General features: G+C 47.9%; 1 protein-coding gene across 3 annotated transcripts in view; it reads right to left on the minus strand.

Annotated features, from left to right (window-relative positions):
* Positions 1–26,891, minus strand: part of LOC149340186 (uncharacterized) — a 110,211-nt gene that overhangs the window by 28,839 nt on the left and 54,481 nt on the right. For 2 of the 3 annotated variants that reach the window (XM_089548956.1, XM_089548954.1), the window contains 14 exons: positions 25,872–26,043; positions 23,572–23,684; positions 22,215–22,432; positions 21,103–21,308; positions 19,851–20,126; positions 19,305–19,468; positions 16,114–16,266; positions 14,839–15,001; positions 11,894–12,081; positions 8,446–8,632; positions 7,356–7,613; positions 3,411–3,578; positions 2,605–2,829; positions 1,945–2,023 (listed from right to left, as the gene is read on the minus strand). In XM_089548956.1, coding sequence (XP_089405082.1) covers positions 1,945–2,023; positions 2,605–2,829; positions 3,411–3,578; positions 7,356–7,613; positions 8,446–8,632; positions 11,894–12,081; positions 14,839–15,001; positions 16,114–16,266; positions 19,305–19,468; positions 19,851–20,126; positions 21,103–21,308; positions 22,215–22,432; positions 23,572–23,684; positions 25,872–26,043 — 2,570 coding nt within the window. The remainder of the gene's footprint in view (positions 1–1,944; positions 2,024–2,604; positions 2,830–3,410; positions 3,579–7,355; positions 7,614–8,445; positions 8,633–11,893; positions 12,082–14,838; positions 15,002–16,113; positions 16,267–19,304; positions 19,469–19,850; positions 20,127–21,102; positions 21,309–22,214; positions 22,433–23,571; positions 23,685–25,871; positions 26,044–26,891) is intronic. The other variant, XM_089548955.1, reaches the window with a different exon arrangement.

A 26,891-nucleotide genomic window follows, 5' to 3' on the forward strand; every position in this document is an offset into this window, starting at 1 on the left:
ATTTTATTATCACCTGCTATGGTAGGCAGGTTGCCCACAACCCGGTGGGCAGGGTGGGCAGGTCCACCGCCTGCTTTTTCGTGGCACAGACGGACGTACGCCGGCTTTTCTCGTGAAATGAACTTCCAAGGCTGTGACGTTAAAATAAGAACTGTGCTGTGCAAGGTAAGTTAATTTTCACTGTGGGTTGTAGCTGCAAACCTAGACTGTATGATTTGTGCTGTAAACGTCTGCAGGATGCCGCAAACATCACGTGGGTAACTTCATTAATTTCATTTTAGAGCACTTACTGCACTAGTAATGGTGCCCTGGTATTAATTCAGTATGTTTGTCTTGATAGTGAATTCTAATGTCCATTATAAAAGTAGAATAAGCAACAGCCGAACCGGATTCAGTGCGAATGGACTGGAAAACCAAACAGTTTAGTCAGAGCTGATAGATATTTAGCGCAAAGAGGCCAAGTATGTTAGAGAAAAGTAGAAAACTGAATGATATACCAAATGATGTTCACTGCGGACCGAACTTAGGATGAGCTTAGTTTGATCCAAAGTCAATCTCAAGTTACTATATCCAAAGTGAATTTTGTTTTGATCTTCCATGCTAGGATGTTTAAAGCAGCGTATTCATCGGGACTTGAAATAGAGAACATCGTGAATAAGCAGCCGGAAAAAAATATTCCCTGATTTCGTTCCCGCACATTTCACTCAAGCTAAGCCTAAGCACCAGTTTTCGCTAAGGTAGAAGCTTTGGTAATTACAGTACACGGTCGGTGCTCAGCGCGGTGGCGCAACAGTGGGCGCGGCGGACACACTTGGGTGAATGCCAATGAGTAATTGCTCCCTTAATACAAACCTACTCGACCTTTTGAGGGTCTAAATATCTGACACACTTGGGCAGATGCCAATGAGTTATTACTCAATTACTACAAATCTACTCCACCAAGTGTTCTCCTAAATATTTCACACACTTGGGTGGATGCCAATGAGTGATTGCTCCATTATAATAAATCTACTCCACCTTGTGGGGTTCTGAATAGTTGGCACAGCTGGGTGGATGAGTAATTACTCCCTTATTACAAATCTTCTCCACCTTGTGGGAGTCCCCTAAATATTTTGCACACCTGGGTGCATGCCAATGAGTAATTACTACCTCATTACAAATCTGCTCCACCTTTTGGGGCTCTAAATATCTGACACACTTGGGCAAGTGACGAGTAATTACTCCCCTATTACAAATCTACCCCACCTTGTGTTATCCTAAATATTTCACGCGCTTGGGTGAATGCCAATGAGTACTTACTCCCTTATTATTAATCTACTATACCTTGTGGGGTTCTGAATAGTTGACACACTTGGGCTGATGCCAATGAGTAATTACTCCCTCATTAGAAATCTACTCCACCTTGTGGGAGTACCCTAAATATTTGACACACCTGGGTGGATGCCAATGAGTAATTACTCCCTTATTACAAATCTACTCCACCTTGTGGGAGTCCCCTAAATATTTGACACATCTGGGTGGATGCCAATGAGTAATTACTCCCTTATTACAAGTTTACGCCACCTTGTGGGATTCCGCTAAATATATGACCAACACTGTCACTGGTTGCAGCGTTCGAGGGTGCTCTTTACCATCCTGGTACGCCCTCCTGTACTCCGGTAAGAAGCTTGGATAGTTGACATATACTTACTGCCATGAAAACAACAGTACTAAACACATTTCCTTTTGTGTGAACGTGAGCAGAAACGAAAGCAAACGGGAAATTTGTGTCCTAAGCCACATCGGAGAAGAATATTTCGAGTGGCGGAAGCCAAAATATGCAGAGAGAGCAGACGTCGTCTCACCGCGGTTGGGCGGCGGGACCCGTTCGCGCGCGTGCACGAGAGGAGAGATGGGGAGAGAGATGTGTGGCATGCACTGTGTGTACATGCAAAATGGCCGTACCTAACATACCAGTCTGAATAACTCATGGGGTTACCGTCGCTCCAGCGGTAGAAACCTTCGCCCGCGGCGTCGGTTAGACCTGCAGACAAAGAAGAAAAAACAAAACGCAAGAGGGCGTCACAGAGAGGCACCACGCTAAAAGGCAAAAACGAAGCTTTCCAGCGACGCCATTGCCGGCTGCAAAGATAGGAAACAGCGTCTATCGTGAAATATCGGAAAAACTCGATGCGAAAACGATCACTGCCAGCTGTCTACTGCACAGGGTGCTGATTTACAATTTTCGTGTCGTTCGACACCACGGCGAGCTATGCTAAGGTTTGCCTGCACTCTCGTCCCAAGAAATCAGTTTGCGTCTCTGAGCGGCTGATGAATGTTGGGTCCATATAGAATTATTTGCATGCGTGCGTCTTAAAAAAGGTTCACTGGAAATTTGAGAACACTTTTACAGCCGTACAAGGTTAAGATATACTAATAAAAAAAACTGAGCATGCACTGACTCATCTCGCCTCCCCACTAGAAGCCCAAGGGTAGAAGACGGTGGGGAGAGGGGAAGTGGTGAGTGTAGACGTACAGCTGCCACAGAGTGGGCTACAACAAAATTACGCCGGAATGGACCCACATCTAGTGTAGCTTTTGTAAAGGGCGCTCCTGAGTACGCACCGATGTAGAGCGACTTTCGGTGCGCCTTCCAGATGTCGGTGAGGAAGTAGTGGATGATGGCCATCTCGCGCTCGTCCAGGATGCTCACCAGGTGGCCCGAGCGGCCCTTGCCCCATTCGGCGCACTTGGTCTCGGCCTCGTACCACTGCAGCGGGTCCGGCTCCTCGTACATGTTGTAGCAGTGGTCCTGGTAGAACTTCCACTGCTGAGGGCACTCCTGGGGGTCTACCCCAAAAAGGGAAAATGCACTCGCTTGATTGAGGCAGATTTACATCTGCGCTGCTGCGCTGTGAAACCTTGGGCCAACATGTGTTTCTTTGTACGGTGATATCGGCATATGACATTTTCTTTGGGATAATCGGCATTGCTGTTATCATGGGCGTAGTATGTCGTTACTAAATACTGCCGCGTTCCACCCGTTTCCCGATGAGATTGGTACACAGACTGACCAAGAAATGGGCATGTGATTGATCTGGAAGGCTTTTGTTGCTTTGCCACTTTGTTCGCAGAGTGGTTTTTACATTTCTTTGGAGCTGATAAAAACAGGTAAAGTAATTATTATTACAAGGCTCAGTGCAAGTGTTCACGTGTCCATGTATTCGTATAAACTCATACTGTTATGCAAAAAAAAAAAAAACACCGCACAAGAAACAATGTACTTATATATTGGTGCAATCGCTAGCAGTTAGAGTGAAGTCTGACATAACTCATGATGCTTGGTTATGTTATTCATTAATTGTCGAACAACGCTGGAGAAAAAATTATTTTGTCGCGTCTGTCTTGAAATGTTGCGATGCCGTACTCACTGTCGAAGTACAGCTGGTTCAGGTCCGGCGGCAGCTGGAAGCTGAGCGACTTGTAAGACAAGGCAAACCCGCGCCCGGCGCCCTTGCCGTCGGTGGAGAACACGATGGAGAGCGTGTTCCAGCTGGAGACCACGTTGCGTGGGGGCATCGAGTTGTTGCAGTAGCGGCCTGTGGGGCAGCACAGGCGGGGGGCCGGTATGAGAAAGCGCGCGCGCGGCCTACTATGCATACCGGCTACGCCCACTAAAGAGGTTTTGCGATAACGGCAAAGAACAATACAGTTTTGAGACAGTCTGTAAGCTGTAGTGACGAGAGAATGAAGTTTATTCTTTCTAGCGAGAGCTACATTACCCGCAGTCTCGCCGTTTCGCTGTGGCTGTCGGTCACCAGTTCTGCGCATGCGCGAGGAGCCGACTGGCGTCAGATCCGCGCAGCAGCCGGCGCGGCGCGCCGACCGCGGAACAGACGCCGCTGGCCTCCGGCCAAGGAGAGATATACCGTACCTCTCGCTACGTATAACCTGGCATAGCTGAGCTAAGCCACTGCCAATTTTTTTTTTCATGAATTAGAGCTGCACGGTAGGAAAGCTTTAATAAAAGAATGACCCCGCTAATTACGAGTTGCAGTGGAATTCCTAGCAGGTACTCATTGTTACGCACTGCATCACTTCACTTGAGTGTTCATCAGGCCCGGTAAAGCAATGCTGTTCTAAGGACGAGGCATGTCACTTTGAGCATGTTGGCACGTGTTTGCAGAGCTGCATTGTAGGATATATACGTTGGCCGGCAGGCATTTGGAACTCTGGACATTTTATTTTAATTGAGCTAGCAGCAGTCCTATTTCTGCAAATAGCCGCAGTCAGTATCTCCGTGTGAATGGATGGATGGATGGATGGATAGGAGCGCCCCCTTTGAAACGGGGTGGTGGCAATTGCCACCATGCTCAGCTTTTCTTTATTATTATTTTTTGTCAGCGGTCACCTCCCAGCGCCCCTAGCGGATCGGAGCGGAATGCTCCGGCGGGTGCACCTGCGGGCACGCATCGGTAAAAACCTATCTCCCACCTACGAGCCTCCACCCACCTAAGTCCAACACAGCCAATACTGCTAATACAAATTTATCGCTCCACATCATGTGATCACCTGCGCATTTTTAAAAAAAATAGGGCTGCTATTTCTATTCAACCGCCTTTATCTCCTTTCTTTATGTGTTCTATAATATATTATTTCTGCGGTTTCTGCTAAACTACACGACATCTTCCACAACTTAGTAGCGCTGTACTGGTATGTACTACGAGCAATTCACTCGTCAGTTGTTCAGCGTTCACCGGCTTACAGGCAGTATCAAATAAAGAAAACGATGTGAACTCAAAAAGAGAATTGTTGCTTCCGCACCCGACACACTTTCATAAAGCGGCATAGTTAAGGTAGGTGCATTGACTGACCTCAGAGCTGCTGCATCGATAGCTCTTGTTCAAATCTCACCGATCACTATCAGATAAAAAAAAAGTACGTAAGACGACGTTGTCCCTGTCACGAATGTTCCTAGCATGTTGTTTCATAAACCTCCACGCGAATAGGAGAAGTTACGGCAGTTTGAACTGACACCGGATATTTTTTGCTTTGGGTTAAGTATACAGCGATTGTAAACATTATGCAAGGAGGTCACATACGGCAGAGATAAGCACAAGTACCGCATGACTGCGTCGCGTTACTCGCAGACGACGTTATCCGTAAGAGTTAACGGGTTAACGCCTGCAGTTAACGTCTTATGCTCATTACACGTGGCTACTGCCAGCATAAATGGTACATGGGCGCGTACTGAATTGAATCCCGCCGCCGTTTCGGCTTTTCCGAGTCGGCACTGCGGAGATGGTTGGAACTTGTCTGAACTCATACACAAAACAAATAAAAAAAAGCACACATACAAGAAGCAGACAACAAATGGCGACGAAATCTTCTCCGACTTGCAAATAGCCTCCCCCCACACCCTTCCTGCCACCGAAAAAAAAAAAAGTATTCGTCCTGCATTCGTCCTCCATTACGCTACCATGGACGTCTTCTGGAATGCCAGAAAGGGCTTGCCAATGCGCTCAGTACACAAGAGCTGAACGAAACGGCAGAGAAACTGAATTAGTTTTTCGCTGCCTGGAAAGCTCTGAGGAGATTCTAAAGCGACGGCACCCGGAAGAACACGACCACCGGGATTAGGGAAATATTTTATTCCTATTTTATCCGCGAGAAATTCATCACTGACATCCGACCCAAAAGGCGGAAAGGAACTAGCAACAAAAAAAAATACTCTTTTCTTTTTTCTTGAAAGGTTTTTCGCATTAGGAAGCATATCCCTCGAAATATATGAATAATGAACGGAGGCAGAGAAAGGGACGACGCCAAGAACGATGCGCGACTTCAATTTTATATGACACGTCACGCCCTCTATCTTTTTGTTTTGTTTTCCCATGAAATATTTCAGCGTTAGCGCCCTATCATTTAGCGGTGCAGAGCTTGTAAAAAATTAACAAAATCCGGCAGCGTTATAATCTACAGATTAAGGTCGCGCGTGCTCCATATAAACACTATCCGTGAGTGGCTTATGAAACAACGTAATCCGTGTCAAGGTAATCAGTTTCAACAGAATTTACAGCGCAAGAGCAGATGGATTTATGGGGTTTAACGTCCCGAACTGAAGTACACCACCCGTGCTGATTTCACATGGTTTGTGCCTAAATCTCGAACGAATTATGGTCGCCAAATGCGTTGTTACACTCTTCCATGCTTATTAAATAATTAAAGCATCTGAATCGATGTACAATTAGGTGCCACCGACTCTGGCACGGGGGGGGGGGGGGGGGGGGGTCCAGATAATTTCGAACACCTGGGGTTCGTACAGCACACGGGCCTCTAATATTTTGCCTCCATCGAAATGCGACCGCAGCGGCCGAGATCGAACCCGCGTCTGTCGGTCAGCAGCCGAGCACCACAACTACACGAGCCACCACGGCGGGTACAAGAGCAGATGAACAGACGTCATAATTAACGATAACAGTAATTACTGCTATAATTAATAGATGCGCATGTGCCGACTAGTGACACATACCTCGTACAGACTGTCCCCGCTTCCGTTGACGGGCCGATTATCATAAAAACGCTGTGCTGTTAAGAAGAAATTCTGACATATATCACTGAACTTGGCTGCGCTAGCTAAGCGCGCTCTTGCAGAATAAGCTGGTCTGTAAGACATCCCCGCAGTGCAATGCATGCGGTCATTCAGGATGCACAGCCAAACACCATACTCTCCATATCAATCCCCTGCAAGGTCCATCCCACCTTGTACCCGCCACCTGCACATTGTGTAGCAGCCCACCCATCCTATTTCATACCACCTGGGAGAGCCCCAGGCCCCCACCCCACCACTATCCCTTCCAGGATCGGTGGATGCAGGAACTGGCCTCTCGGGTCTGGCCTCCCAGCGTGAGCTGGTGGGTGTCCCCTTCAAAAATTTCTCTCCACAGTCTATGGACTGTCCATACACTTTTGTTAATAAAGTTTACAGCGTTTCTAAAGACAACTCCTATTGATTAGTATAAAGACAATACAAATCCTATAGAAAGTGTATAAACAGTCTACAGATTTGTGGCCATAAAATTTCAGTATACTTTTGTCTATAGGCAGTCTGTACACTATGAACAGACAAAAGGAAATATCCATAAGAAGTCAATAGAGTCTATAAGAAGTCTATAAACAGCCTACAGACCATTTTTACTAGGGCTAACCGTCCGGGCAGACCGGGCAGCTGGGGCCCTGGAATAGGGGCTCCACGCTCCACCGGCTTTATTTCTTTTATTCATAATAATAATAGCTTTCCACCACAACCACCACCACCACAGAAGCCATGCATCTGCACCGCAAGCGGCCGCGGATTGCACCAAATGCACTGCACTCGCCTATAAGGTTCTCCTGCTCCTGGTCCCGGCCGTCGTAGAACTCGAGGTAGTCGGTGGCGCAGTGCTCGGCGCTGGGCAGGTCGAAGTCCTCGAAAGTGACGTTGATGTAGTGCGACGGCGGCGCCACGATGAGCCACGCGCACCGGTGGTTGTTCACGTACGGCTTGGGGTAGTCGATGGAGAAGATGTGGCCGCAGTGCGCGTCGCACACGTGCAGCGCCGAGCAGTGGTAGTCGCCCATGCCGCAGCCGGGGCAGTCTGACAGAGAATACAGTCACCTCCATGACATCATCCCCCCTGTGCCGTCAGCGATCAAGGGAAGCTAAACGCGTGTGACCACACTGAGTGCCAGTTTGGCAAATGACCTCCAGAGACCGGAATTCATAGAATTTGCCAAACTTTGGAGAAGTGCACAACAGTCTAATAACACGCGTTTTTAGACAAAGCAACGCTTGCTGCATAGTCAACCGCGCACCGAGGTATATCTGTGCATCTCGCTAAAAAATTGATACGTGTTTAACATAGTTAAACAGAGTAGACGACCGAAACCAGAGGTTCATTCTTCAGTTTCAGGGGAGACTTAAGCTCCACTTTAAGGGCATGACACGATATCTTTAGTGGGTTAATGCCCATACATGTAGAATTGCTCATTCTCCACTTAACATTCATAGATGGTGGGGAGTCCTCATACCACTACCAGCGCAGTGGCGCAGCGGTTAAGTGGTGCACCACTGCACTGGCAGCTGGGTGTTTCTATCACAGCCACCGGTAGGGCTTGTGCAGCCCATGCTGCTCTTCTCGAGCAGCCTCTCGCGCAGCACGCGCGACGCTCCTCGGAATTTACCCGAGCTTACCCATGTTACTACCCGAGCTTACCCGAGTTACTACCGAAGCTTACCCGAGCTTACCCGAGTAACCCTGGTAAGCTCGGGTAGCAACTCGGATTGCTAGGCAACGGCACAAGACTAATGGAAATAACATCGATTACCGTAATCTATCAATGTGCCTTCATGTATGGAGGCAGACGGCACAGCGCAGCGCGTCAAACCGCCAAGACGCTCAAAGTGAAATGGCGTGCTGCGAAGCGTACCGGTGAACTTGTACGTGGCGTAGAAGCCGCTGAACCTGCTGAGCGAGTAGCGGAAGCAGGTCTTGAGGTGTATCTCCATGGGGCCGTTGGAGATGATCTCCTTGGGGAAAGTCTGGCCGTTCGGCGACAGGATGGAGTCCGAGCAGTTGCTGTTCAGGTCACGGCCCGGGTACAGCAGGAGCTGGTCCTGCTCCCTCCGAAGAAAAAAGAAAAGAAAAGAGATGAAAGTTGCAGAAAGAGCGCCACAACAGCGGCGAGGGCATCCGAACGAAGATTGAGTAATCACTTGGCTTAAAACACGACAGTGACAAGGAAGGCTTTGAACTGGCTTGGAAACTGGATGCTACGCTGGTCCATTGAAGTTCATGGAAGGAAAAGAGGAACAAAGGCGACAGCGCAAGGAAAAGGAAATCTTGTTAGCGCGCGAAAATGAAGGTGATGGGGAGCGCAGGGGAACTGTCAATGTGCGTTTGCTTGAAACGCAGTCTTTCTTTATTTAATTTAGTTATTTTACACGATGCAGCCTCCCATGCCGCTGTGACAGGAGGGGAAAAAAGAAGCACGAAGTACGAACGCAATTTGGACACCATAGCTGACTGGTGTACACGTTGGGAGCTGCAAATAAATATAAAGTGTTTACGTCACTTTTACAAGAAAGCACCGAAACCGTTTGCATAGGAATAGAATTAATGGTATCACTTTAAGTACACGCACGGAATTTAAATACTTTGGCGCCTTTTTTGCTTCTTTCCTGTGATGGAATAAGCGCGTTAATTTCATTGGGAAGAAGGCAGCATGGGTTTAGACTTTCTTATGGCGGAATTTTGGTCGTTCGCTAAGTATTAAAAAAAAAAACAGGTGTATTTTGACCACGTGCGTTCAATACTTGAGTATAGAAGCGTTTGTTGGCAGCTGCATACAACACTACTGCTTATAACAAAATGAGGAAAAAATTCAGATCGGGCCAGTAAGATTTTTAGCACGAAATTAGAGCCAGGAACTCGGCATGACTAAGAGCAAACGCAAACCGCATGTCCAATTTTCTGCGATAAAAATTTTGAAAATGAAAAAATTGTAAGAAACTGTTACAGAAATATTGACGGTAATGGTCCATTCTTCTCATATGTAGCAAATTCTTTCTTTTAAAGTGTTTGCATCGATCGCATCGAAGAGTCAAGACTGCCCTAGAAAACCAATGGGGAACGTTCCTGACGATAGCAAAAACGTTATTAGGAAAAAAAAAAAATGTAAGACTGCCGTCCGGTGATTCGTGGATGTATTGATGGTTATATTGAAATCTTTCATTATATGAAAAAATCGCGTTCATAAACGGTTTCCTGCTCAAAAATGCTTTTGTCCAGAATGGCTGGGTATGAAACGGGAAGAGCTAAGAGACCACAGAAGAAATCTTAGATTAAAATTCTTTCAGAGCTTTTGCTACTTCAGAACCGGCATAAACAATGAAAGATATCTTCAGCCGCCAAATTACATACCGAATCGGCTGCACCACCATTCGAAGATGAAAGGAATTTTCTTTTAGGGACGCACGTTAATGTTATTATTATTTTTTGTTCGCACTCTCCGATGTTGGAACAGTTTGCCGTCAAGCATCGTTTATACTTCCTTGAAAAGCGATTTGTTCCATGCTTTGATTAATTTGTTCTTTTTCAGACATTAACACTTGAAAATCCCCTCTTTTTGTAGTGCCCTGCATGTCGACGCAGTTAAGTAATAAATAAATAAGAAAAATAAATTCATAATCTCTTCAAAAGTATAGCGCGAGGAACTCCACAAAAAGGCGTTTGAAATTTTTATGGTACGTAAGAAAAAACTATTCAACTGCACGCCAGATGAAAAGGTGAAACATTTTCATCTCGTTGATGATGCCTTAAAGAAATTTATATAGTTGCTGAGTTATAGGTCTCTCGAAGACTGGTTTAAAGCGCGTAAAAAAGATAAACATCCGATACGCCGACGTCAGTTGTGCAGTTATTCTGTCCTTGCTTCTGACGGCGCAGAATAGCCGAAAGCCATAGGGTTGTCTTCATTGTTCCGCATTGAAAAACTCTAAGCGTTTTCACGAAACGCGACGTTTTTTTCCGCTGCACGTTTCCGCTGCCGTTACTGCTGTGAAATAAAGCCGGCACCTTAGCGCACACTTCATCGTTCGCAAAAAAGAAAGCACGACCACTCGGAGTGCATACGCAGTTCTTCCGCATTTCGTCCAGACAGCAATATAAGACCGCGCAATTCTCCACTTTTGTCGTCTGCGGGGACGCCTTCCTTTGTCGGGCAGTGGACATTAGGTAGACGATGTGCCTGGGAGCCGAAGGAGGGACGACAGAGCGAACACAAAAGGAAGGGTCATTGCGTATATTGCTCTAGGAGACCCAGATAAACTCGACCTCGCGGCGAACAGGAAGGTCCAGTTTATCTAGCGCCGCATCTTGTGCGCGTGTATGTGTGCTGAGGAGTGAACGTGAGCGAGTTATACCCCATGCGCTGTAAAACCACCAGCCTGCCATACAATTTGCCGCTGACGCAGAACCTTGATGGGGAGAGTTTTTCCAGACGTCGTATACGCTCCGCGTTGGTGCCACTTTTTTTTTCAGACTCAACCCTTTTCTCGAGGCGCATGGCGAATTGAAACGAACGGTTCGTTTCCTGTGATCGAACGCTTCGTTGCATGACATATCACCGAGTTACTCGCTGGGACGGCTGGCTGAACATCGCGAGGCGATCACAGATGGAAAGTAAACGCCGTGTTATCGCGGTATTTTTTATTCTTGTGCGTGGCTCTTCGTTTATGCCAGTCTTTGAGAGCTGCTGGTCTGCGACGGAAGGCTCCATATTTTTCGGATTCGTTCGCCTCGATTCTACCTAAAAACACGGCGCCAGAGACGCATCTTTTTTAACCGCACAGTCTCCCGAGTTGGTGGATACATGAAAATCACCGCCAAACCTGGAATGTTCTTATGCGCTCGAAGCTTGGCTCCCGGCTCTCTTACGCTCTTTTGGTCAGGTAAGAGCCCCGTCGCGGTGGCTCAGTGGTTGCGGCGCTTGGCTGCTGACCCGAAAGACGCGGGTTCCATACCGGCCGCGGTGGCTGGATTTCGATGAAAGCGAAATTCCAGAAGCCCGTGTACTGTGCGATGTCAGTGCTTATTAAAGAACCCCAGGTGGTCAAAATTTCCGGAGCCCTTCACTACGGCGTCCCTCATAGCCTGAGTTGCTTTGGGACGTTAAACCCCAATAAACCAAACCAAACTATCTTTTGATAATGCGACCACCCCGTTACAAAGTTGTTTTGAACCCCGAAACTATTAGATGCTCAGAGATGGACTCTAATTACAACTAACTTCTTGTTTGAAATCCGCTCCACATTGGAGATAATTCCGCCAAGCACACAGGGCTATAACACAGAGTGGGAGTTAGCGCGCTGGCACACCTGGCACTGTCCGGCTCGGGACGAGGCCTCCCTCTGGGCCAGGTCGAAGATGATGAAGCTGAGCCAGACGTGCTTCCCCGGCGGCGGCAGGATCTTCCACCGGCAGCTCTTGTCCTGGCCGTAGTAGAACGGGTGGTTGGGCGACGCGATCGAGCCCTCGGGAGCCTCCAGCACGGCGCCACAGTTCACTGCGAGGGTGCCAGCGGACGGGCACGACAGTAAAGATGGAGTCCGAAGTGGGACATGAGGACGAAAGGTGAATGGGATGAAAGCGGACAGTCCAGCGCTTATGAATCAACTCCAAGCTATCGAAGATTATTACCAGCTGTCCAGAGCTTATACATCATCTTCTATTCTTGCTGTTGCTCATTCTGTTTTCGGTTGTTTCGTATTGTTACTCACACTTTTTTTTTATTATGTGCTGCACAACTGTTGCACTTAAATATCCATATTCTCTGCTTTCATTTCCAATGGCAACAAGATTGCGTACTCGACTGGAAGCTGTTGTACTTAGCTCTGAACGCTGCTGCACATGCCACCTTCAAATAGCCCTTGACCTTTGTCAACCAGCCGGATAAGCAGGTTTCCACCATAGTTCCTTTTCTCGTTGAAAATTAAAAGCGCTTAAATGTGCATCTCAACCTTAGTACGGGCTAATATCAAAATAAAATCAGGCCTCCACCAGAGCTAGAGGTGCCGCACGTTCACGGAGATGCAGCTAACGACGAGAATAGTTTAATGTGCGCACTGCACTCCACGGCTTTTAGGTGCGCGATTCTATTACTGCCTGCCCCCGACTGGATGTGTTCTCAGTGGCAGAATAAGCGCCATAGCTGCAAAGTGTGCCATGTGTCCCTAGCACCCGTGATTATAAGTGGGCAAGACATGTACGTAACGGGTAGAGTTATAGTAATATGAGTCGTTAAAGTGGCAGTAGACTTATTAATTAGTCTGGCAGCCATGATTCTTAACTGCTTGAGCCGGACGCATTAGAGATCGATGAGAGGGTCATCAGTGATTTATTTACGCAGGTAAAAGTTTATAATAAGCACCACTGAAAAGGTATCGAGAAGAGAAACTAACCATCGGCTCTCTAGGAGTTCAGCAATTTTTAAAATGCCGATGGCATTTAAATGCGCGCACACTGGAGCAGGAGCGCATTAAGCCTCATAGCAGGCGGAGGTTTCAGAGCGCGAAAATGGTCAGGCAAGCCAATTCCCTCAGGAAACATAAAATCGGCTTTCAGCGTCTCAAAAATCGGTAAGTTAGCGGGCGACCACTCTCTCGCTCTGCGTCCTTCTCTGAGCAGACATTTTGCGCAAGCTGAATGCCACCACCCGTAAAAATGAATCCATGTGACGACTCCGTGGACATGGCTCGCTCGGCGAACGGTCAATGTAACTCGGAGTGTCTATAAGCGTTACTTCAGAGACGACACGCTGCACCAAGCAATAAAAAAGTGCCGCGCCTCCGCTCACGCCTTGCAAGAGCATCCGGCAGCTGTCTCTTTTTTCACGGCCGCGACGGGCGGCGGCAGTGCAAGTTAGCCTTGAACCGGACAGGCAAGGCCTCAAGGCGCGGCGGGTTGCATTTTTTCTTTACGCCTCGCTCGCGCGGCGTTCTCCGCGATCCTCGCCTCCACCCGGGACTTCCTCTAGTTCAATATAATCTGCGACGGTCACGCAAGCAAACAGTTTGCTGTGGCTAACTATCACATCCGGTCACTACATGCGTCCGAGGGCCGCGCTTAATTAATAATGTCAGTGCGCTAGCTGACCGGCCAGAGGTTTGCCTGTACCCTGTTCACTCGCGACAAGGGTGCGGCATGTTTTTTTTTACTCAATTTCAAAGGTAACAACGATCTCCAAAAGCTGGCCGCAGGCAGATCGATGCAGCTTTTACTCACTTCCTAGGCTCTCTTCATGTTCTCATCAACTTTTTTTTTACCACAATTTTTTTTTCTCCCGAGCGGTCGAGTAAGCCTCGAACGCCTTACGAAATGGTATTGTGTGACCCCCCATTAAGCGCCTTAAAGACTCTGCACACATCACAACACTTTCGCTGACAAGCTATGTGATGAGCTTTATAAACACCATGTCAACGACTGAAGAACAAGAATCCGCTGCTTAGCGGAATATTTTCCGTGAACTTCAGAAAACACACTTGGAAAGCATGAGAAGTTCCGCGCCGCAGCATGTTGCCCGAACCAACGCTACTCCGAACGACTTCTTTCGATAACGTTTTACAGCTGAAAACAAACATGGTGAAAAAAGAAAAAACAGAGTTGCAAGCTATCGCCGCCGCTGCAAAAGCTGCGCACTTCTCACTCTCGCCGAGTGGCGGAATAATGGAAGAGGAGTCCTATTTCAAGAACAACGCCTCATTCAGTTTGAACCTCCAGATTGCGGCCATTACACTGAAAAGAACGACGTTTTGAGCGTCTCGGACTAAACTGCCGCATGTCTTGGCGAGCGAGGTGGTTCTTACAGGCTGTCTTTTTGTAGATAGAGGGGCAGAAAATGAAGAATAAACGAAAGAAAACTTAGCCTTTTGAAAGCAAGGAAGGTTGCCTTGACGCAGATTACTTTACCCTATACAGCCCGCTTGGCTTTGAGAAAAGGAATGAAGAGAGGTCTTAATGGCAGACAGTGATGGAGATAAAGGAGGGGTGAGCGCAAGTCTGTCATAGAAGCTCGGTACCAGTTTACCTAGCCACGGCCGGCAGCCGGAGTTCCATGGGTCGTAAAAGGCCGGATTCGCTTGTGAAGTATATAGCCTTACACTGCAGCTTGAGGGTTTAAAATTCCATAGATACGTTGTTAACCGAGTTTCCGGCATGCACCGAATCTCACGGTCAGTCGTTTGGTAAGTCTACCTTCGACCTGCGAGCTGAAGGGCTCCAAGAGTGTTCCAAGGAAAAGGTGCGGCGTGGAGGTGAAGCTCACCCTGCGAGCGGCACCCGACGAGCTCTAGGCGAAGACATGGCGCCCTCTTCCAGCGAAGCACCTGCAGCTTGACGTAGCGCGTGACGATTCCACGCAGCAGGTTGTAGCGCACCGCCTGGTCCGCGTTGAACGTCGACAGCTCGCACTGGCGACACTCGTACACCTGCCACGGGGAATGGAGCATGTCGGGTGTGGCGTGGAGGAAGGAACTGCGCTGCATACAATCTTACTGTTCACTATATGTATTTAACACAAGTGCGGCTTGTTCTTCCCATCGCGTGAGAAATTAAGATTGCTATTGCATCCGCTTAACCAGCAGCATCAGAAGCTTTATCCTCAGGTGGTGTGGCGGTCGCGTGTATTGCGCTACGCAATTCGGTGATGCGAATGTGCTCATATTTTCAGCCTCTGAAAGCTACGTCGTGGCAAATGTGCCCTGACTATGCACAGACGCTGCACAACCGGAAGGCAATTCGGCTGGCGACACCGACATCGCGCCTACCTGCATGAATGAAGAGGAGTACGCGAAGAACTCACCGAAAACATCCCGGCTCGCTACTGTTACCTAATGTAACTCACATGCTTACAAGCTGTTATGAAAGCCCGCGCTCCGCCCTTGTCGAGAAACCCGCGTCGAAAGACCCTGCCCATTTAGTGACCTAACCAGTCTAACTCAATTTTCATGCATCCTGAGAATGCAGTCTGTAAACAGCCGATCCAGAAACAACCACCGTTAGCCATCTTTCCTTTCAGAAGCCACCGCCAGAGGTCGAAGCGTTGTTACAGCTCGTACTAAGCGACTACTCCCCAAGTAACAGTAAAGAACACAAATTTTTCCTTTACACCAGCAGCTGGTGCAGCCAGAACCTCCTCACGTGGCTGTCGTCCGCATGCCATGATGTCACCGCTTAGCAAGGTCACGTGACCTATTGTTACAAGTCACATCGGCAGGTCACATGATCCATTGGTCACGTTAATGAGCCATGTGACTGAACACACCTCCTGTACCCAACACAGTCTTTCTTCCAAATCCTGCACCTCACTTATGCATCTCAGGATGTAACTCTTGTAACATTATACAGGAATGAACGCCACTACAGCTTATTTCCTCTGTACTTTTCATCTGGCGACATGATTCTTTCAAAAATTGTATGTCGAGTTCGATGCAGAGGTGCAAGTAAATATGTGTAATTGAGAAAGAAATGAGTGTCCCCTCCGACACCGTACACGTCTGTACACCAGGCCAGAGGTTCTCAGCAGTCCCCCCCTCCCCACCTTCCTGTGTCCCACGGGCTGCTCCTCGGACGTCCAGTAGATGCTGTCGTTGCTGAAGGTCAGGTGGAAGGCCATGATGTAGCCGCTCTTGACGGGCGTGTTCATGCCCTGCAGGACGACGCCCGTGATGTGCGTGTGGTTCTGCAGGTCGATCTGCGCGACAAAAGAAGAACAAAAGACGCTTCTTCGTACAACGCATTTAGGAGTGGAGACACAGGGAAAGAGAGAGGGCAACCAGCCGTATACCTTCGCATCTTGTTTTTATCAGAAGGGAGCAAGCAAACAATCAGATAAATTACAGGAGATTACGCGTAAGCACGGACGGAGCGTAGAGCGTTGCGAAATGCTGCTACGCACGAAATCGCCGAATGTGCCTTGCAACACCTTTCATCATTAGCAGCAAATGGACAAGACTCAGCCCGGAGAAAATTAATGTTCTGCGGCGAGCTTGGCGCAATGATGTGCTTGTCCGAAACGCTTCATGAAACTAGAACGCATCGTTTTTACAGCTTTGTTTTGCTCTTACAACGCTGCTCGTTTAGTTTCATTTCGAGAGCTCTTTTGCTCAGAATTGCTGCCCAATTTAGTCTGTACGTTGTGTGATGTCTGAAATGTTCATGTTGCTGCCATCAGCACTTTGCATATTCAAACCAACGCGTCAAACCTGTCTGCGGGCCGCCGCGTTGGCTCATGGTTATGGCGCTCGGCTGCTGAACGGAAAGACGCGGGTTCGATCCCGGCAGCGGCGGTTGAATTGCGATGGAGGCGAAATTCTAGAGGCCCGTGTACTGTGCGATGTCAGTGCACGTTAAGGAACCCCAGGTGGTCGGAATTTCCGGAGTCCTTCACTACGCCGCCTCTCATAGCCTGAGTCGCTTTGGGACGTTAAACCCCTCATAAAATAAACTTACAAATTAAACATGCTAAATATAAAAAGTCGCAATATTCACGAATAAATAAATTAAAGTGGTCCTCCCACTGCGGACTTTTCTTCCATTATTTCTGACGACGAGATTGTGGAGGGAATCTTACGTAATCATAAAAGGCCATCTTCGTAAAGCGAAATCTGCTACTATGCATAGCGGCTCAACCGCCAGAAACACATACACACAAACGCACGCATATACGCACACACATGCACACGCGTGCATTAACTGCAGCATTTTCTTCTCGCGCAAGAAGTTCGTGCCGGGAGCTTGCAAAACAAATGCGAAGCTCGCCTCGCATCTTCGTTTTCAAGCGTCCGAGGGAAGGAAATTACACGGAGACACTGAAGACGACGTAATTTGCTCGGCGGTAGTTTCTTGGAAGCATTTTGCGCCGGTGACAGCGATAATCTGTACACGGCGCTTCGGTGGACACAAATGAGGCACGATTACGTTACCGCCCAGTAACCGCTACGTTATGTCATGTTACGTTACGCTATTTTTTTCCCAGCCAACGTGGAAAAAAAGCTGATTGTATTGTTGCTGTACCAAACCTAATGCAAGAATAAAAAAGAGAAGGCCCTGGCGTTGCATTACCTGATATGTTTTAGGGCCTATTTCGTCGTTACTGTAACCAAATTCATCGTTTTAAAATATTACGGACTCCGTATCTGCTTGGCTCACAGGGAAAAACTCGCAAACATTTTGGGATCAATTTGGTCGACGCGACATAGGTACTTGTGCCGAACTCCACTCCAGGCAGATGTTTTCGCTTGCGATGTATTAATACGATCAAAACGTAAGACAGAATTTTCTGTCGCGCAACAGAATTTTGTGTCGCGAGGCAAGCTTTCCTGTCGTGCATTGTGCCCTGCGACAGAGGTTCGTGTCGTGGGTTCTTTTGCGCGACAAAGGTGTTTGCAGTAGGTTCTGTTGCACGACAGACACCTTTCCTGTATTTTGCCAAGCGAAGAAGGTGCCTGCCGCAGGTTTGTCGCGCGACAGGTTCCTGTCGCAGGTCCTGTTGTACGACAGAGAGAGTTGCCGCGCGACAGACTGCGTGCCTCGACAGAGTTGTCTGTCGTTCTAAAGACACACACTACATACAGCGTACGAGGGGGTAACCAAAAGAATCCGAACCAAATTTTTTGGTCGGCAAAGCTTCAGTGGTACCGCGTTTTGCCACTAGGAGCGTATAGAACGAACATTCCAGAGTCAATTAGCCGAGTGCCGTCGCTGAAGGTGGTCAGACTAGTTTAGGCAGAGTTTTAGAGTGACGACTGTTTTGTGTGAATGTCGTTTTTGCAATGGCTGATTTTCGTGAACAGCGTACGCCGGTGAAATTCTGATTTTTTTCTCAGAAAAAGTGGAATAGAAACTCTTGAAACATTAAGAAAGACGTACAAGGACGATGCTATGGGGACAACTCAAGTGTTCCTGAATCAAATCCTGAATCAAAGCAACAATCATGCCAACGGAAAACTTCAGATTCACCTCGCCTCAAGAAAGCTCGTCAGGTAAAACCAAACCTCAAAACAATGCTGATTTGTTTTTTCGATGTGAGAGGAGTCGTCCATTCAGAATTTGTTCCGCAGGGTCAGACAGTTAAACAGGCTTTCTACTTGGATGTTTTGAAAAGATTGGGCGACAGTGTGCGGTGGAAGCGGCCTGATTTGTGGCAGTCGGGTGACTGGTTTTTTCATCATGGCAATGCCCCTGCTCACACAGCCCTGTCTCTAAGACAATTTTGGACCAAAAATGGCATAACCCCTGTTCCTCAACCCTCATGCTCACCCGACCTTGCCCCGTGCTACTTTCTTTGTTTCCTAGAATGAAAAGACAGGTGAATGGAAAGCGTTTCGCTGATGTTGCTGAGGTGAAGAAAAAAACGACGGAGGCACTGTCAAGCATCACAAAAGATGAATTTAAACAATGTTTTGAGAAATGGAATGAAAGATTCGACAAGCGTATCATTGCAAGAGGAGAATACTTTGAAGAAGATTGAAGGTTTGTGCTTAAAATATGAACAAGTAAGTTCAAACAAAAATAAGTACGGTTTCTTTTGGGTACCCCCTCGTACTATACTGTGGCAGCTCCGACAGTGGAGTTTCGTCATTTGTTTCATTAAGAGTCACATATACAGTTTTCGCTGCAAAATTTTGTAAACCGTCTAGCAGTTGTTGAGATGAATTCTTCTGGTACAGCTGTGGTCATGAGAGAAACATCTGCCTCGTCGAGGTGTCCACAAGGGTATGGGGAGTATACCTGTATGTACTTCTGGTTGTCGGCGGGCGATGCGCACCAGCCGTGCTCGGCGTTGAGCCGCGCGTTGGTGAAGTGGTAGTGACCCGAGTCGTCCACCGACGAGGCGTGCAGCTGCGTGTCGAATATCTCCTCCGAGGCCATGCCCAGGGGTTGGCCGCAGGACTCTGTACGCCCCGACAATGCGGCCACAGCGCAGGGAAGGAGCCAGGAGAGAAGGGGTGAATTTTGACACACTCGCACGTCAATGAAGGCATCCGGAAGCGCTGGTTTTCACGAGCAAAGCGTTCTTCCACTGGGACACGAATATAACTGCATGTTGTTGCAATGAAGGGAACGGTCCTGATATTAACGTGAGCCCTTCAGAACATCGTGGATGCCTTCGTAACTTCAAAAAAGAAAGAATATGTGACCTGTTTGGAATATGTGACCTGATTGTCTAATGGGCAAATTTTCATCTGATCCTTTTCATAGATCCGTTGATCTTCTTAAATGATACTTGGATTACATTCCCAGAAGGGGGAGTAGGACAGGAGGGGAAGCACTCACCTTCGGCGAACACCTTGAACTCGCAGAATCTCAGTGTGTCCTGTCGGCCGAATATCTGTAGCGTCACGTACTGTCCGAGCACAGGCTGGCTGCAGTTGAGGCGCAGTACGCGGAAATTTGGCTTTGTGATGGGGTAGATGGCGCACGTGAACGCGTGCAGGAAGTCCTCCTCGATGGCGTGAGGGATGCCGTAGTTCTTCTCGTCGTAGTACCGGTCGAAAGTGGACACCAGGCCCGTGTTGTCCACCATCACGCGGAAGCCGCGCAGACTCTCGGCTGCGCCCGATAGGTCGGCGTCACTGATTGCTCCGATATTTATAGGCATGTTCTAGCTGGTAACGATCAGCGACTTACAGCGCTACATATCATCCCACGGTAAACTAATCGTGTGTTTAGTGCACGGAGCGAAGGGCACCAAGAGCTCTGAAGATATACAGGTTAGGTATCTCATGTATATAGATATTCATTAATTGGTCAAATTTTTAGGGGAATCCCCCAAGGTGGAGTAGAAGGGCACCAAGAGCTCTGAAGATATACAGGTTAGGTATCTCATGTATATAGATATTCATTAATTGGTCAAATTTTTAGGGGAATCCCCCAAGGTGGAGTAGATTTGTAATAAGGGAGTAATTACTCATTGACATCCACCCGAGCGCAGCCATACGGCTACAAAGGAAACAGCTTTCTCAGAAACTTCGTAGTTAAAGAAAAATTCGTCCTGGTCCGGGGTTCGAACCCGGTACCACCGCTTCACCGGAGCAGTCACTCTACCAATTGAGCTAACCGGGACGGCAAGCTAATGGTAGAGCGAGAGCGAATTGATCAGTAACTCGAAGTGGGAACGAAATCACTGCTAATGCGTGCCCGCGGGCACGGTTACGTATCTGAAAGTCGTAGCAAATGCAGCAAACTAAAGCGAAATAGCTGAATGCGGCTAGCTTGCCTCTTGCTCGAAACCTATTCACAAGCGCTTGGTGCCTGAATGGTCGCTTTATCTTGGTTTGAACAATATTTGGACGAACGTACAGCCTTGCAATACATAAACGTGCACAGGCACGAAAAGGCTGCTCGTCTTATTTCGTTTAGACCTGCTCCGTTCCCCATTTTGTGAGGATAGGTGCGATCAGGTACCTAGAAATATGAGGTGGACCCTGGTTTGGAGTTTTATGACAAGCCCGCAATCAGGCTCTATGTGGAAGGTCCAAGAGGCACACCGACACTGGCCCCGCAGTAGGCTAAGGGGAATACGGACCTACGTCGTAGTAGCAGTAGTAGAGCACGAGGCCTCGGTCGAACAGCGTGGAGTCGACGCGCGGGTGTCCCTCGCGGAACTTGTGCACGCCTCCGTGCAGGTCCGCTTCGGCCGTCATACGGGCTCCCAACTCGTCCTCCATGAAGTGGAAGGACTGTTCGAACACGGACATGCCCTGCACCTTCTGGCACGCCCCTGCGTCGTACCTGCAACGAGCAGGAGGTGGCGCTAATGGCGACGGGTGACGTGTGCATCTCCGTCCTTTTTTAGCCTTCAGCATTAGATTTTGGAATAGTTAGTGGCGGTTATCACCAACCGATCTTTTAATTCCGCTCTTTGTTCCTTTTTTTAACCTGCACCAGTAGTTGTGTTAAAGGATCTTTAAAGGTGACGCATACTTTACAAATGAAGTCCTTAAAGAGGTGGCCTATCTTGCGAAAAGTGAACTGTTCACCCGCGCCTTCATCCGAACGGCACTTTGGACTGTAACCTTTTGCAAGACAGCATATTTTGAGCAACCAGATCAAGCCTTTCGCTATAGCAGAGAGGACTAGGGCCGTAGTACTATAATACTCTTGCTGAGAAATTTATTTCGAGATCGATAAGAACAACCGTAAGTGAAATGCTGCGTGGGACGATTCCATTAAATCTGCCTGTCTTCTGTGCGTCTCTCATGGGATCACAGGTGGATTCCTCACGCTTTGCGGACTTTTCATTCGAGGCGTGAAGGATCTCTGCAGGCTGTGCGGAGACCAAATAAGGAAAGGTCGGAATACACACCGACTGCGTACGGCGCCATGCGCAACACTAGGAAAACTTCCTAAAACAACAAAGAGCGCACATGGAAACCATACAAAAGACATTCAGCAGGTACAGGTACTTCCGTGTACTGTAAACACGAATACGAATATATGATAGTGAAAAGGGCGTAAGGTATCTTCTAGCACACATCCTTTGATAAAAAAGGTGTGCACTGGAGGACAGTTTACTCCTTTTTTACTCCTTTCTGTTTACGTGCATTTCCCAAACCAAGCGTTCCCTTACTCCCATGCAGGGGCGGCCTATACAGGGGCGAAGCGAGATAAACAAAACAATGGCTAGTGTATACGCACTGCAGAAGGTAAAAGGGCAGGTCGGTGGGCAGGCGCACGGCGACGTCCACGCTGCCGTCGCTGCGGCAGCAGAAGTACAGCGTCGTGTTGTGCGGCGTGTAGCGGCCCCGCGGCAGCGTGCCCTCAGCGCGATTGCGCGCCTCCGGGTCTGAGGGCCGCCGGTCGATCCAGGTGACGTAGCCGCCACCCTGGAAGCCCTCGGGACACGTGTCGCCCACCTGCGCATGCGCGTTCAGGATTATGGTTTCAGGCCCCGAGACGGTCACAAGCGCTCGAGGAGGCGCTGTAACGAGGCCGCAGGGTATACCTTTGCCAGATTCGCGGACAGTCTGAAACCGCTCGAGTAGTGAGAAATCTAAAGTTCACGTAGAGATAGCAGACAAATGCGAATATACAAATACCACACCGCACTCCACCTCACGCAGGCAATGTGTGATGTCGTGTGATTATGAGGAAACGACGATCGCAGCAACTGTCTCACTCATGGTAAACCTTGGAACTTATCCTTGAGGGAAGGGACGAAAGAAGAGTTTAAAAGAACGCTAAAGAGGCGCCGTTCTGAAGGCTCCTGATTAATCTCATCCAATTGGCGCTCTTTGACGTAAACTGACAAAAGAGCTATCGTCAGGGTTCTCAAACCTTGCTCAAACCGCATGCCTCAGGGCATGAACGGTGGCTGTTGTGAGGCAGACGTGAATACCTTTCCGCGGAACACTACAATTCAACCGGTTGTAACTGCTGGCACAAGTTTACACAGCTATATGCACTTTATTAGGGTCATTGTAATGAAATAAATAAAAATAAAACACTCACAGCCTTTAGCAGCAAAGCCTTTGTTACAACCTCTGACTTTGCAGAAAGATTTCTCTGGCGTTCAAGACAGCCCTATATTTTTTCCGTTCAAACTCCTCTTTTGCATGCTGAGAAATTCCCCAGACAGTTTCGCCCCATTTCTAGTTCATTTTTTTCACGTTGCAATTTTCTCAGCTGACGGCATCTAAGGGCCTCTATCAGGCGAATATGGAATGCTCGATGTATGCGTTAGCGCTATACACGTGCTCGTGCTACTGTACGAGGAATCACGCCGACGTTTCCTGCACCACAGGGCGCCTAAACTGTACGCGTATTTCCTTCCCTCGTATAGAGCCACCATCGTATAGCGCACAGTCGACGCATAGTCGCCCTCTGGTGCAAGAGAGCGCGATCGATTCATTCATTCATTCATTCATTCATTCATTCATTCATTCATTCATTCATTCATTCATTCATTCATTCATTCATTCATTCATTCATTCATTCATTCATTCATTCATTCATTCATTCATTCATTCATTCTCGGCAAGGATGGCTGGCCAACCTGCAGGATGCAGTAGTTCCCCGGCGGCCACGCAGTGGCGTTGCTGTTGGGTGGCGCGTCTTCCTTCTTCACGCAGAAGCACTGCTTGACACCACCGTCCTCCTGCAGGCCTCCTGCGGAGAAGCGTAGGGAACGCGGGATACGCAACGGCGAGGAGATTAGATAGGGCGAAACTCTACAGTGGGTCGGAAACGCGAATGGGATGGCCTGAATATCAACCCTATGAAAATACAACTATGGACCCGGAAAGCAGAAATAACGGTGAATGACAGCTGTGACCAGTCGCGCAAACACGTGTTCTTGAGCGGCCGTCCCGACGTGCCTTCAAGCCCAAGCTGCCTTTTCTATAGAGCTAATGCAGGTTTCGCTGAAGAAATGCTCAAAACGCAGAACGGTATATTTCTGAATGTGATGTTCTGTAGAGGGCAAGCACGCTTTGCGCATTTTACGCCTCCATTTCAAGCTCTGATAAAACAAAGCGAGCAGTGTTTGTAATCCCAGAGTTTTAATGCCAAAGAGACGTTCTGATGTCGCTATGAGGACGATATTGGTGTTACTGTTATAGGGCACTGGCAGCTTTGACGTCTTTCCGTCCTATTCAAACGACGTCAGTACATAATCCAGTGATACACCGACGAACGCTACATGGGTGCTTCGGGCTTCCGTCCTGTTTCTACATCTGTTAGCTTCACGCACACGTGGCGAATTTCCGAAGTCAGTCGTGATGAAACGTGGCTTCCCTTCGTTTCCGGAAGTTGCTTATTTTCAATAACACGCGCGCTCCTACTGACGGAAATGCTTGACAGATCTTCAGAGACCTTTCTTCTCGGCAAAGCCTCGAACTGATCAAAACACGTTAGAATTCAGCAGTCGCGGAAATTACAGCCCGCTGACCCTCCCTCCAATACAGAACGCGTCGCCAGCAGGTTTCCGATTCAGCTTTATAAACGGATGGCGGTGTGCTTAGGCTGCGTCGACCACCGCTTAATTCTGGCTTCTTTTGCAGTCGCCCCAGAATTATGCGGCACGTGGATAGGATTGAGATGGTTAAGGCGTACTGCTAGGCTAGTTACTGCATGTAGCCTTTTAACGGCGCAAAAACACAGACGGGGCGATGCAGAACGAGAAAGGCACAGGGCGCATTAACGGCTCTTTGTTTCTTATCGGCTCAGAATAGACAACTGCTCACATGCGATGGACAGACAACAAAAACAGCACCTTCTTTTCTTTATTTGTGTCTTGTTATGAGGCTTAAGTTAGGCCGGTGCATAAATAGTTAAAGGTCTGGGGCTACATGTACAACAGTGCTAAAGTGATTTCAAGCTAACTAAGGTGTCCAGCGCTTTCGGTAGCGCACCACAGCTTGACAGGGCCCGTGTTCTGTGTGCAACTTGTGGCCCCAAACACGGATTCGTTAGAGGTTTACAAGGATAGTGAAGCTCTGTGTCTGCGTTTCTTCCACACCACATCTAGACGACGGAATTGCTCTATCATTGTCCTATCAGCCTACAACCGCCATCAATGTGCCGCAGTACTAGCATCTTTGCACTATCGTGTCGATTCCTGTTGCGTGCTCATAACTTGTGAGTCAGTAATGATACTGTGCGAACAAAAAAAGAAAATAGTTTCAGCGTTCAGTTTACGTGCACACGTTTTGTCTTTCTTATCAGGCTACAGCGACATGCGGCCGACCAATCTCTTCCTTTCTTTTCATAAAGCTCTTTTGGCGTTCTCTTCTGATTCAGTCTCGTCCCACATCGCTCTTTGGACACTATAATACTAAAGAATTATGGGGATAATTAATGTAATTGATGCGGCAGAAATGCGTGAGCATCACACATATTTTACTATCACTACCGCAAACTTTTAGTAAATGTAACCAGCTATTACTAATTATCACTAACCGTCACTAACTTACTGGCTCTCGCTAACCATTAGTATCGCTATTTTCATCCATTACTGCGACCAGTTACTACTAATGATTACTCGTTACTGCTACTAATTACTACTACTGAGTACTAATTACCATTACTACTGCCACTACTACTACTACTACTACTACTACTAATAATAATAATAATAATAATAATAATATTTTTCTGCATACATTTCAGACAACAGTTCTCCCCCGAGGCTTAAAACGGACGACAGCAGGTCAGAATTTGCTCCAGTGTGGGCTCGAATGCTAACGCATTAAAACGTAAATAAACAGGAACGAACACACCCCGCTCGCTCATCGCACACGCGCGAAGTTCGTAGAAGCGCCCGCACAGCGTAGAGAGAGGCCCGGCTTCGCGCACCTTCGAGCTTCATGCCGTCGCTCCAGTGGCGTATCTTGTCGTCCTCGATGACGTCGTAGAAGATGTCGTGGAAGCGGCACCCCGTGTACCACGCGAAGCCCGAGGAAGTGGGACAGCCCGACACCGGCATCGGCAGGGCGTACGCGCCGGGTGGCCACGCTGTCGGCGAATCCTGCGACACGCATCGAGCCGACCCTTACAAAAAAGTTTTAGACAGTTTATAGAGTGTCTATAGACAAAAGTCTATAAGCAATACAAATGCCAAAGACAGTCTATAAACAATCTATAAATTTATGGCCATACACTTTTAGTTGACTTTTGTCTATAGACAGTCTACACTATGAATAGACAAAAAGCAATATCCATAAGGAGTCAACAGAGTCAATAAGAAGTCTATAGACTGTCTAGAGACCATTTTTATAAGGGGAGGGAAGTTTTCTTGGGCACACGGCTACAACGGGGGATAAATGAAAGCTGTGCTTCGTTTAGTCGACACTCCTCCGGTATACGGTATAGGAGGGCCCTCTTGGAATGACTGAAGCATATTGATTTTGGCCGCCTGTTTCCGGCGTGTGTCCGGATAAGACATTCTCCTCTATTTCTCCGTGACTGGCGCTTTTGTGAAGCTCGGTATGCATTTTTTGCATTCAGGTATTATTATTTTTTTACGCTTTGATCAATGCCGCTAGCAGGAACGGAAAACTAATTAATCCTTTCTTTCTCTCTCGCTCTCGGTGAGTCATTCTCTGCGTTCGTCGAAATTTTTCGCGACTGGCGGCATATTAGCAGATGTTTTTCGAATTCGTTTCCTTAATACATGTCAATGAAAAAAAAAAAAAGAACTCGACAGTGGGAGGAAATCGGAAGAGAGACATTTCCTTTCTTTTTCGTAGCATTGCCTTCGTCCACGTAGCATTGCCTTCGTCCACGTTTTATATATCAAGACACAACATCAGCGACAGAGCACAACTGCAGCGTTCCGATCAAGTTTTTTGTCTCATAGAGTGCAACAGCTTTCAC

The sequence above is a fragment of the Amblyomma mixtum genome, chromosome 6, assembly GCF_055824585.1.
Source record: "Amblyomma mixtum isolate Tamu chromosome 6, ASM5582458v1, whole genome shotgun sequence".
NCBI classification, from domain to species: Eukaryota; Metazoa; Arthropoda; class Arachnida; order Ixodida; family Ixodidae; genus Amblyomma; species Amblyomma mixtum.